General features: G+C 39.9%; 1 protein-coding gene across 2 annotated transcripts in view; it reads right to left on the bottom strand.

Moving 5' to 3' along the window:
* The window catches only part of DCBLD1 (discoidin, CUB and LCCL domain containing 1), a 63,203-nt gene that overhangs the window by 34,931 nt on the left and 14,640 nt on the right, over positions 1-13,632 (bottom strand). For both annotated transcript variants that reach the window (XM_054061218.1, XM_054061217.1), the window contains exons 2-4: positions 12,307-12,519; positions 1,295-1,432; positions 673-724 (exon numbers count right to left, since the gene is read on the bottom strand). In XM_054061218.1, coding sequence (XP_053917193.1) covers positions 673-724; positions 1,295-1,432; positions 12,307-12,519 — 403 coding nt within the window. The remainder of the gene's footprint in view (positions 1-672; positions 725-1,294; positions 1,433-12,306; positions 12,520-13,632) is intronic.

The raw sequence follows: 13,632 nt of genomic DNA, 5'->3' as shown, positions 1-13,632 counted from the left end.
AGAAACTTGTACAAAAGAAATGCTTTGAAACCAATGAATATTTTAGCAGTAAATTCTGCCTGATGGTCTGTTAGTGAGTCTAGGAGGTAAATAAATAGGCCCTTAAATTCGTGAGTGGACTACACACAGCAGCACACAAAAAAACCAGAAAAGCAGTTTTGCAGGGGCATTTCAGTTTAATGCTTTTGTTCCAGAAATGCTACCACAGGAGCATTCTCAGCGTAGCCCAGATAAGAGCCTACATGCACACAGACAGCAGCCAGAGGAGTGCAATTTATTATTATTTCAAATCCTATCACAAGGTTCAAGGAACTAAGAAATTATAGCTTGTCCTCAGATAATTTTATATCAGCTAGGGTGTGATCTGCTCTCAGGAGAAGCACTGGAATTTGAGGCTACTTAGAATTTCAAAGTGGAAACTCTTTTTACATATACCACGTGTATGTATGCCCAAATGAGACTTCCTCTGTGACTCTGTTTCCTTCTGGGCCACAGACTTCCATTCTGCACTAGTGCTGCTCTCAACCAGGCCTTGGACCACTACAGCACTGGAGCTCAAAAAAATTTGCTTCTCCAGCAAACCAAGACCTTACCTGCCTTACATAACGATTGTACCAGGTGACATCTACAGCAAAGCAAGTCACAGCACAGAGAGATGAAAACCCTCTTTACCTGTATTCAGTCTTTGTGTAGTGGTTTGCTCGTTCCAAACACGTTATAAGATCTGTGAAAAGTTTACAAATGTCAATCTCCATTGTAGGATATTGTAGACAAATATTTTGCTACACATGAAATTACATTTAAAGATCTCTCTGTATGATACTTAAACAATCATATTAGATAGAAAGAAACAGCTACAGTTTTCCAACATTCTTTTCCTCTCTCTTTTTTAGTCTTTGTGTGATTTATACCTTCAACAAAGCTGCACAACATCTCCCAAAATAATTAATGTAGGAATCAAATCTTAATCTCTCCTATCCCTTCATCCTATTACGGTGTGGTAGATGCTGGAATCCCAGAATAGAGTGGAGCTTCAAGGAGAAGGCACTAATTTTCTCTTTCACTGGGCATGTATTGCAAATTGCCTAGGTAGGATTCCAGCAGCTATTATATCTTGTTAGTATTACAGCTGCTTCTTGCACACATGCTATTAAAAATATCACGGTTCATGCTAATCCAGAAATAGTTAGAACTAAATATTTGCACTGAAGCGTATGTGTGTTGAGAAGATAATGAAATAGAGGGGACTATGTCACTAATCCTTTACAAATAGTGCTTTTGGATTTCACTTTACCTGGATGATCACTGCTGGCATAGGATAACAGAAAGCCTCGTCCTGACACGTGGGATCCACTTTCAAAGTGAATAGTTGCTTCATTGCTATCCAAAATGATTTCTTTGGGGACAGGCATCACATTACCACAGTATGGCCCTACAGACAGAACAAAGAAGATTTCAAAAGTTTAGATTACACAATTAGACTGGAATATTCCCATGATTAGCGAAGTTTCATAACATGCTCATTCTCCTTCAATCCAAATGGTGACAAAAGAGTTTTGTCTTCAGTCCTTCATCAGCACGAGCTCCAAAGTTACCCTGACAAGGTGCGGCCAGGATCCAATTGTCTCTCCATGGTAGCAATTCCAGCATCTACGTCTCTCATCATATAAACCTTAAGGGAATGATTAATGCCTTTTACGGCTTTGGAGTGCAGCATGCTTACAACTCATTAGAGAAAAGAACAGAACATTCAAAAGCAATCCAAGGGATCTACACAGGGTCCCCTACATAAACTCTTCAGACCTGTGCAGCTCACACTGCTGCAGCACAACAGCCATTCAGGGAAGATTAAGATCAGAAACAGAATACCTGGTTTTTGAGGACCTGTGTGCCACAAGCCAAATTGTCCTACAAGGCAGTACCACTTTACTCAGAAAATCTCTTTATTTATTTTCCTTTGAACAACATCATCAGACCACAGAAGCATACAGTTCAAGTCTCTAGAATTTTAAACAAAAATAGAGGGAAACAAAGGGGAAGATGAAGGGAGTGGGACAGGGAGACAAGAGCCTTGTGCTCACATTGTATCAGATAAGGGTTTTATAGGTACGAAATGCAGTATCTTGGAGCAGTCTTTGGGACAGCCCTTTCTTCTGACAGAAGGTGGGCGCAGGACTATTAATAATTACATTTACTTCTTCAGAAGTCAGTTCCTGAGGGGACCTTTCTTTTGAGATTGCCACAGTCTTTGTTCTTGCCTTCTGTCACCACACCTGGGTGCAAACTCTTTTCCCTGGCTGCCCTTAGGCACAGATGACACAGAAAATCCAAAGTTCAGGTACAATTTTTTTTAATTTATGAGGGTGCTTACAATATAAACTGTGAAGAAAAGGGTTTTTTTTGTAAAATGACAAACAGGTTTGGGTTTTTTTTCCTCAAGAGAAAAAACAAACAAGACCCTTTACAAACCTTCAGCCCATCTGTTCTGGTGAATGACAGCTTTTGGATCCTAAAGTGAGCCCTTGGAAGTTAAAAATACCACTTTGATTTTTCCTAGACCACCTTATTCTATTAACGGTTGATATTTTGGAACTGACTTCTGCGATACAAGAAATTACAATCACAGCAGAAATTTGATGAGTGGTACGATTCCTACCAGGCTCCTAAGAGCCTCTTCATTTTGCATGATACACTTGGGGGGGTCTTTCCGTAATACTTCACCAGCCTTATTACAACTAGATCAGCCTATAAAGTAGCCCAGTTGGAGCCAGCGACAGCCAATTGTCAGCAGAATGGACAAATCAAAGAAGGAACTCTGTCTTATGGCTTAAAAAAATCATACGATAAAGCAAGGCAGGCAGAGAAAAAAGCGATGAGTGTGACATTTCCCTGGAGTACTCGTGTTGGAAATGACTCACGACTTAGTCAGAGAAAACAATGTCTATAAAAAGGGTTAAACAAATTGCTTAGCAAATGAACTTATCAAAAAGACAGCATCTGACACTGTGTCATACCAGACAACTGCACGAGTGATTTATTTGAGAAGGTCTTTTGTGTCAGATTGCAGTGGGAGAAGTAAAGTGCTAAGTTGGATTTTTTTTCCCAGAGAGAGAGAAAGGGGGGAAAGACAGGGAGGCATTACATTTCTTCAAAATAAAACACCTGAGAAAGCTTTAGTACTTTTCTTCTCTTAGGGACTGTCTTTACATATTTTCTCACAAGTGCTCTTTGGCTTTCTCCCTCACAGCGATTGGCAATGACCTATCTACTCTGCAGGTATAATTTAGATGGCTGATTCACTCAACCACACACCAGCTGGATCAGGACTATGTGTCTCCTTCAGTAGCAAGTCTACATACATTCCAGGTAATTATACAAACAAATCACACATGTTATAAGCAGAAGCAATAAAATAAAATAAGTCTAGACACATGGAGTTGTATAATCCAAACAAAAGCCAAAAATTCAGAAACAATCAGCTTAAGAAATCAGCATGCAATGCCTAGAAACAAGTTTCTACTCTTGAATTATAAAGCCCAGAAGGGTTACCAGGTTATGGTTGTCTTCTGCCAAGAGCAGTTCTAGCTTACCAACAGACTCCCATAGGTAGGAGGGACAAGGGGGACTAGGACCAATTCCTTAAAGCATAAAGTAACAAGAAAGAGTATCCACTGAAGGAAGGAATATTTTCCAAAGGTTTATCGTTTTTCTGCATAGTTTCGGGGAAGAGGCACTTATTAATACTACAAAACTTTCATTTGTTCTTTTGTTGCAAATTGAGGAAGCCTTGCAAAATTTTTCAACACATTTCTTCTCAATAATTCAGGAAATACTATATCAGTACTATGCTGCCAGATCTTCAGACTTGCCTGAGATCTAGCAGTTTATTTCTGTGCATATAAATACAGAAATGAGCACTAAGCGATAGGGTTTAGCAAAAAAGTATAAGCATTATCTCACCCTCTATTGCTGTTCTTAGAGAAAACTATCAGATACCAGTTTGGCTTAGAGGTTCTTTTCTTCCTGAAAGTGTTAGAGACATGCATAGTCTGGTTTTAGGAAAAGATATTATTCCACTCTTTTCAGCGCTTATTGTATTTAAAATGACCAGTGCAAGCACCTTGCTATATTGATGTACCCACTAAGGAACCCTACTAGAAACAGTCAGAAAATAAAACTGATTATGGGTCAAAACAATTCTTTGCGTTCAGTTTTGACTGATGAGACAATTTTATGCTTTCATCTGTTTTCTAATTTTCTTTCAAAAATTGCTTTTGTTTTTAACCTCATATACTCTTTCCTATACACTTCCATACAGCTGTCCTCTTTTTACTTTAATATTGTAGAGCCAAAAGGGAAAGGATAGTCCCCCAGGGTCCTTGCATTTCAGATTTTGGTATGCTTGAATTAGTTGCACTTTTTTAATACATAGTAACACCTAGCAGATTTGCTCTCCATTGACTTACCTATTACCTTGAATACATATATCGTGAGATTTTGTAGGCATTAGAAGACTAAATCCAATCAGCATCTATAGTCATTAGACTTCTCCTGAAAACTATATTTACTGGTCAGTATTTTCCACTTGGAGTTGCGGTGACAAAAATACTGCTTTATCATCTACTTTTAAAATTCATATGTGCTCTCCATCTTCTCTGCCCATTCCACCTAGAATCCATTGATTTCCCCATGCTGTTTATGTGAGTACTGTACAAACACAGTGGAGAGAGAGAGGATGGAGAAAGCCTTGGTTTGTGTCTGGTATGAAAACAGAAACTTGTTTATAGAGCCTCGTTAAGTTTTGCTGCAGCATTTGGACTTGACTCTAGATAAATATTTCATTCCTAAACTTGAGACTAAGCCAAATTTTTTTTAAGATCCCTTTTGAGAACTGCCAGATCACATTATCAGTTTTTCATCTTCTAATGTTAGTTGTGAGGTGGGTTGTTTTGCATATTCAGCTTGAAAAACAAGTTGTTAGTGCTGATCTCTCTCCTGTTTCCTGTTAAAGTGACTCGGCTGGAGCTCTACTAGAGCAAGCAGGCAGGCTTATTTGGTTTGTTTACTAAGAACAAAGAGAAGAGTTTGATTTAATAAACAGATGTGTTACATCTCATGAAACTCAGTAGGTGTTCTCCATATCTCAGTATTACTACATCTAGATGCCACTGCCTTTTCTTCTTTCCATGTCTCATTAATGACTACTAGTCAATGGGGTTACATCAGGCTGGCGATCAGTCACTAGTGGGGTTCCACAAGGATCCATCATAGGACCAGTACTCTTTAATATCTCTGTAAATGACCTGGATGTAGGACTCGAAGCTTTAATAACCAAGTTCACTGTTGACACTCTTGAGGGCAAAGAGGCCCTGCAGAGGGATCTGGACAAACTGGAGAATTGGGCAGTCACCAACCTCATGAAGTTTAACAAGGACAAGTGCTGGGTTTTGCACCTGGGACACAGCAACTCTGGATGTACATACAGGCTGGGAAGTAGAAGGCTGGTGAGCAGCCCTGCGGAAAGGGATCTGAGGGTTCTTGTTGACAGCAAGTTGAACATGCCACCAGTGTGCCCTGGCAGCCAAGAGGTCCAACTGTGCCCTGGGTTGCATCAAGCACAGCATTGCTAGACTGTCAAGGGAGGTGATTATTCCACTCTACTCCACACTAGTGTGGTCTCACCTTGAGTATTGTGTGCAGTTTTGGGTGCCATGGTATAAAAAGGATATAAAGCTACAAGAAGGTGTCCAGAGGAGGGCCACAAAGTTGGTGAAGGGTCTAGAGGGGAAGTGGTATGAAGAGCAGCTGAAGCGCTTGGTCTGTCCACCCTGGAGAAAAGGAGACTGGGGGGAGACATCACAGCACTTTACTGCTTCCTGACAAGGGAAGGAGGAGAAGCAGCTGCTGGTCTCTACTTTTTGGTGACCAATGATAGGACCCAAGGGAACAGCAGGAAGATATGCCAGGGGAGGTTTAGGTTCGATATTAGGGAAAGGTTCTTCACTCAGAGGATGGTGGAACACTGGATCAGGATCCCCAGGGAAGCAGTCACAGTGCCAAGCCTGGAAATATTCAAGAAGGATTTGGACAATGCACTCAGACACATGATGTGAATGTTGGGGTTGTCCTGTGCAAGGACAGGAGTTGATAGGACTACATGATCCTTGTGGGTCCCTTCCAAGTCAGGTCATTCTGTGTTTCTGTGATTCTGTGAGTTGACCCAACTGTGGTTCTGTCTGTTCACTCCAGACTCTTTGATATACATATGTATACACATATATTTAAAATTCTGCAGGAGATGTATTACAGACCTAGGGATATTTAATGTACCTAATTTAACATTTTCTGTAATTAGACTAGTATTTATTGCCTTTCATCCAGAACACCTGACCTGTTGGTATGTTTTAAATGGCTTAAATGAAATGCTATTATTTTGGAATCATTGTCTCCTGGCAGTATTAACATCCTGCAAGATAAATTGTCTCATGGATATCCTTTGGCTGGCTCATCTGGAGATTCAAGAGATTATTTTACATGTCGTTTATTTTTTAAATGTTAGCAGTAGTCTGCTGCTTTTGTCTTTTTCATAATAGCATTGTTCTGCAAATCTGATGACCTTTACAGCATCGTCTGGCTTTATGAAGCCTGGTTTACTTCTACTGTCAACCAGGCTCTGGCATATTTCCTGAAATTGCTCTGCTTAGTTATGTTACTTTATTTTTTCTTCTCCCCTTAAGAAGTGCCGTGCCTAGGGGACTCTTCTCTCATACCAGCTGGCAATGCCTACAAGCTGTTTGTTTCTGTAGTTCTTAATACTCTTTGACCTCTTCTCCTACACTTTTGCTTCCTTTTAAATACGGTTCCACCCCTCTTTAGATATTTCATGTCCGATCCATTCTGCTCATTCTGCTTTCAAATTCCTCAATTAATTTGAAATCTCCAGTTTGAAACCTGTGGAAAACTCAGTTTAGCTATCAACTCATAACACGCCCTCTTCAACAGGGAAATTTCTCGTTTTTCTTTAACATTAGTCTTGTAGAGTAAGGCACGGCTGGTGAGCAATGTGTAAGAACGAACCTACGGATCTACCTCTCCAGGATTAAAATTTCTAAAGGAGTTTGTTTAGGGAAAGCAATGCTTTAAATTGTGATCCTTATATTCAGTAGCCTTTTCTCAAATAAAACGTTTTGGAAGCGCCTCAGTAGCTGGGGAATGACAGGGGATGTGATGAACATGGGTTATTCTTGCTTCACTTCAGAGCTAAAAACTTAGCCAGAGTGCAACTTTCAGAAACATCTCACAAAACCAACAAGGATCTGTTGTATGAAAGCATCTGCATTCTTGAAATTTGTCTCCATCCCATGTCTACACAAATGCTCCTCTTTCGTAAGCGGTAATTCTTCCTTATCAAAGAGGACAGGAGAAAAGAGGGAGGAGAGAGGGGAAAGAAGAGCTTTTATCTTTGTTCCAACTCTCCCACACACACTCAGGAGTAACCAGTGTCACTCTGCAAGGATATACCTGCAGACAGAAAGTGCTTCTCTATCTATACTCTTCTTTGCAGAATGTGGGTTGAGACAATAGTCACATTTGTTAGTCAGGATGACACAGCTCAGTTATTCAACATTTAACTCCATGCAACAAAGTGTGACCTCAGACCGAGTGGTAAACATTTCCCATTTTAGGAAAAATAAACATAACTTTCAGTTAGCATTTCCGAAGAGTTACTAAAGACTGTGATAAAAGAAAGAAAAAAGCATCCAAGCAAAGTCAGGCTGGAGAAGTAATTACAATTCAAAAAGGCATTTCTGGACCACCTGCACTGATTGTTGGCCTGCCTGCTTGACTTCAGGTGAGATTCCCCCCCTTCTAACATGCCTGTGGTTTTAGCCAAACCCAAAGACAGAAGCACAGCAACAGTTAGGAATCATTAGTAAAAGAATTGCGGCTGTTTAACAAAAACCACAGAAAAATACATGATATACTTTATGCAGCTGAGAGGAAAAAAAGATTTCATCTGATACAGGAAAAGCAGTCATTCTTTGTTGCATAAATCTTTCTAAAGCTGAAACCTCGGGATACTGCAACCACTCAGGCGAAACCCAACTGTTAAAAGAATTCTGACTGTTAAGCGACTGCTTGACTTGATCTTCAGCAAGAACTTGTCTGGGCATTTCACTAGATTTCCTGAAACACCAGAAACAATACTGTAATAACAAGTTTCCTTTGAGGGGTGAAAAAGAAACCTGGACACACCCTTTATTCAAGCAAGATATTTATCACAATACACAATAAGGAAAGCCTGGTTTGATGAATCCCCTCAAGACATAATGACTGGTAGGAGGCATCCAAAGGTGCTTGGTTCTGCACAACTGCACACACACACATTTGCATGCTCACTCTCAGCAGCCATCAGACACACATCTTTAAATGTTCAATTTGTCTAACAATCCTTAGTGACTGGGTGTGGGGAGGAGAAAGCATTTTCAGTAATTTCTCTACCTGCTCCGTGCTAGTTACTGGCTGTAAATTATGCAAGAACAAGTTAACTGCACTAACTCTCCAAATTATCACTAGTCATTCGGCAGATCTGACATCCACCCCAGAGGAACAAATCAACCTCCTACTGACTGCAAGTGAATGGAGAAGTAGGCACTTATCTCTTCTTTAATCTATCTCTCCAGTCAAGACTGATGATTATCTCACAAAATTAAGGGAAAAAATACTAAGCCATTAGTTGGGGAAAGAGAAGGAAAAAAAGCAAGAAAAAAGGGTGAAAAGAGATACAGAAATCTGATAAAGACATGAAAAGAAACTGACTAAAAGTCGTTCCTGTTGAACTTTTAAAACACTTACCGTTACAGCTTCATAAGCAGTGCAAGATGTGTTCTTGAGAACTACAGAGACCACATGGTTAATCTCGTTTTCACATATCCCTTTAACTAATTTAAAAATCAGAAGCTGTTATTCAGAGCTCAGTATTTTTAATATGCTCAGATAATGCAATTAACTAGAGAAGAAAAGCATTAGAGTAAAGGTTGCACCTTGTCTTCACTGTTGAGATCGTGCTTCAGATTCATTTTTATTCTAAATTCCTTTTATGGGACCAAAAAACCTCCATATTTTCATCCAGTGCAAAACTACTACTTTGAAATAAAACATTATTATCTGTTTATTTCTCCTAGAGACAATATGTGAAAAGCTGTGTTAGTATTTAAAGATTTGTCAGACAAAGCTGACTCAGTTTCACCAAAGCTGACTCAGTTTCACCAAAACGGGTGTTAGAATACATTTGCTGACTGATGATTATTTTCACAGCTAAGTCTGGATACAAAGCAAAAAGTTTGAAGGAAAAGGCTTGCTACAGCACCATTTCTCCAGTGAACACTGAAGAAGATAATGTGCAGAGTAGTAACCCAGAGATAAAGCATTCGGCCTATATGTCTCCAGTTTTAGAGCTTCATTAACATTATTTAATGCCCAGCTTTTGACGGCAATACTGGAGAAATCTAAATGCAATGACTGCATTCATGGGTTCATCAAAGCTGAGAAGTATCAAAAGTGAGAAGAACTGTAGTGTCAATGTTTGTGTCCCATTCGAGCAGAGAATCTTCTGTAGATCACCACAGGCAAGAACACTGCATGCTTTTCTAGGAAGAACTTGGATTCTTAATATTCCTGTATCAGTCCACAAAATGTCCTAAACTTAAATAAAACTTGCATGTAAGTGGTTTAATCTGTTGTCATCAATTTATGAATGTGAAGAAATCAGTGTTATGGCTAACATAAATCAAATTAATCCATATATTTGTATATAATAGCTCCCCTTTACTGCATGGAACATAAACACCCAAACATTGAGTTACTCCTTGCTGTATTGCATGAATCCCAGCAAAAGATTATAATGACAAATGAATCACAGTTATAAGGAAAGACACGTGGGAGAAATCTGAAAGGAGAACAATATTTTGTCATCTGAAGACTTGTTTACACCACTTTTATATTTACACACGTAATCTAGGTTTTGCTCTGACCAATTTTCTAAGCTTCAGACACACTCCAGGATAGATGTTTATACACATACTGACATTCATTCGGTTTCTCTTTGTACAGTCAAAGAGATCAGCATGGAATTTAAAACATATTTCCTTTTGGAACGTATTGTCTTTTAATTGCAAACCTCTTAAATAAAGAGCAAAGTTTGCTTGGCTAATTTGAAGCATGAGTAATTTTCACACTTCCAGCTTTCATACTTAGCTTTTTAAGTTTTCCTTTTTAAATCAAAAACAACTACTTAAAAGAATGTTTAACAGACTGAATGGACTTAGCAGTGCCCACTCACAAAGCTTCTTTTGCTTACCTAAATGCATATTAAACCCCAGACCTACAGCAAAACTATGGAAACAATTGGCTTGGAGAAGTTCTAGTAGAGCAGAGACTCTGTAGGTGCATTAGTGGGAAAGTCTACAGTGAGCTGCAGACCACAAAACCCATCACAGATGGTATGTATGCCTAAGCTATAAACTTGTTTAATCAGATATGAGCATAATCTGCTACTTATGCAGTTTGTTACTGAGAATGCAAATTATAGTCCACATGCATCAGACACTACTAATCAGGTCTGAAAATGTGTGTGGGAACACTTGAAAATATTCATTATATGGAGCTGATTGCGTAATATGCAGGTATTCTGTGTTGTAGGCTGATTAAGGCCAGGACTGAACTATGTGAAGATGTCTTCAGGCTGATGCATAAGGAGCCAGAATTTCAATCAACATCCAAGCTTCATTTTTCACTTCGGAAAACAGTATATTGATTTATGCTTGTTTCCTAGAAAAGCCTTTGATTAGTAATGTCAAGATAGCATCAATAAAAATTATTCAAAAATCATAGAACCATAGAATTATAGAATGGTTTGGGTTGGAAGGAACCTTAAAGAACACCTAGTTACAACCCCCCTGTGATGGGCAGGGACACATTCCACTAGATCAGGTATGATAATGCAATATTAAACACCTATCTCTTACTGTCAAGTACAATTACACTGCTTACAGTTCAGAAATGAGGTAAACAACATAAAAAAATCCTAGCACACACTTTGAGAAATGTTACTTATGCCTCAAATCAAGCTCTACTCAAGGATACCAACATGTTACTGGCCACCATTTCAAAATTTAATATCTCCCCACGAGAACAATAATTACTTTTACCTTTGGTTGCAAGCAGGGCTTAAATGTCTCGCTTGATCTTGTCTTAGTAGGTGAGTGATTGGCCTATCCCACTCATGAATGAAAGACAAGCATCCCTCCTTACTACTAAGGAATCTTACAAGTTCTCAGCTTAGGAAAACTGCACACTTCACTAAGCCAAGCAATGAGGCTGCTGACCTGGAAAACCTGCACAGGCTCTGTGTAGCTCATCTCTTCATCAACTTTTCCCACTGAAGCCATTCTGCTTGTTAAGTCCAGCGCAGCATATTCAGCCTCAGCTGACTGGTAGGCTACAACCCACTCTCGGCAGTTTTGTGAACTGTCAGTTCATGAGTTTACTCCTACATTGTAGAACTTGCAGCCCTGAATTTAAATTGGAATTTAAATTCAAAAAAAGGGTGTACTGACTTGAAAAACAGTTTGGCTCCTCTAGCAAGGCCTCAGGTTCTTCCTGGGGAGGATACTATTGTCTTTATGATTGTTTTAAGTGCACAGCTATAGCATATCACTCACTTCTCTTTCTGTGCAAATCTCTTACAGGAGTGCAGACTGGCTGTATGCATTTAATATCTGCAAATATTAAAGCCTGTATATTAGCAAAGGTTATAAGTGACTAATACCTAGCAATAATAAAGGTTATCTTCTCTCTAAACCCTGAACTGCCTACAAAATAGATGTATACATGATCATTGACTCCATTTTTTCATCTTGTCTCTGCCTAGTTCATGAGCTATCTCTTTCGCTACCCAAGAAGGTTTCAGGGCTGAATAGGTCCATGTACTTGCTGTACAAAAGCTGAAATGATACAGCTCCACAAGTCTGAGGGCAGAACCCTCAAGGCGGATGTGCCAGAGCTGGGCACAAGACCCCGAGGGCTCAGCAGCCCCTCTGCAGTGCAGCACAGCAGCACACCCAGCCTTGGCAGAACAACACATGGTCTGAGGGCCATTGGCCTCCCCTGCTGAGAATGACACACTTGAATATGAAAAGGAGGAGGAACGGACACAGGCTAACATTTCTCGCATTCTGCTGAGCTGGCTTTCACTCGCACTTTTACCAGTGCAGGCCTTGACCATTTACCTTATCTTTTACATACCATGTACTGTTGAAGAGCTGTGGATGGTAAGGTAGCTGGATTCGCATTTCTGTGATTCAATATCCAGGTCTCCAATTTTTAAGATCAAGCGTTTTCCCTGAGGCACTTGGATTTTCTTTTCACAAAGTGTGAAGTTTGGGTATGTCCCAGGATAATTCTTGGATGCCAGAGTCCCGCTGTCTTGGTACATCACCATGTGCCCACATCCATCTCCTGCAGCAGGAGCATAAACAAGGAAGAGAAACAAAATATATCATTCAATGAAAAATATGTAAGAAAATACTGGCCACATACTCATGCCTCGTGTGCACTCCCACCTTTTAAAAAAGTATTTTGTAATGCTCCACCTCAGTTATGCTGTTATTGGAACACAGGTAACTAAAAGAAATCCAGTTGCATTTCTCTTGTACAGCAGTAGAAACGGGTGTTGGAAGCACTCGTGAGCTAAGCAAGATGTATTTGATGGTCCTGTACAAACAGACTGGCTTTCTGTTTTACAGAAACCCTGGAGATGCAATTCCACATGTAAAATACAGGATCCTTCTTTAAATAGGTTCCCCCCAGTTATCAGTCAGCATTTTATTTCCATAGAAAAATCCATTAGAGAGAGGGTGACTGAGTCAAACATGAAAGAACAGACGTGACTTAACTACTTACTATCATGGACCTAACTCATTTTATTTCCTGTTGGTTCTCTTGTATCATTTGCACAATACAAAAAGCACAGGGGACAAGGCAAAGACACAAGAGGGGCTTCACGGGTGGGATGCACACCATTAGTGGTGTGCAGGCTTCTTCACGTTAGCATGCCTGGAGAGATGCTGCCTCCCTGCTCAACCCACAGAGTGGGTTTTTTGTGGTGCTGTGCAGGAGCCAGCTCAACTGCGGAGCTATTCCTTCACAGAGAGGCATCTGAGGAGCAGCTGCAGCAGAATATATGACGACAGGAAAAGGCGTATGGAAATACGGGGAGGAGGGGACACTGACATGGAAAACAGGAAGCATGGAGGGGGAGGAAGAAGGTATCAGATAAGAGACCTTGACTACTAAAGGGGGTAATTTTTAGTGAACTATTTAAAAGTGTACTACTAAACTAAAATGTGAATATTAAAGCTTAAGCCATTTCATTCTGCTGAATCTTCCAAAGAATGGAAACTATTGCAATAGTGGAAGCAGTGCCATGTGTACATGCATATAATAGGCAGTCCCCAGTTTTAGGTCAGTTAGGGCACAGGCATTCTTTACATAGGGATCTTGTATACTGTTATACTTTATCACCGCGAAATTGAAGTTAGTCGTAGAAGTGTTCATAAAATCATGCAGAGC

The sequence above is a fragment of the Cuculus canorus genome, chromosome 3, assembly GCF_017976375.1.
Source record: "Cuculus canorus isolate bCucCan1 chromosome 3, bCucCan1.pri, whole genome shotgun sequence".
In the NCBI taxonomy this organism is placed as follows: domain Eukaryota; kingdom Metazoa; phylum Chordata; class Aves; order Cuculiformes; family Cuculidae; genus Cuculus; species Cuculus canorus.
The sequence above is the reverse complement of the archived record's forward strand: the minus strand, read 5'-3'. Positions and strand labels throughout refer to the sequence as shown.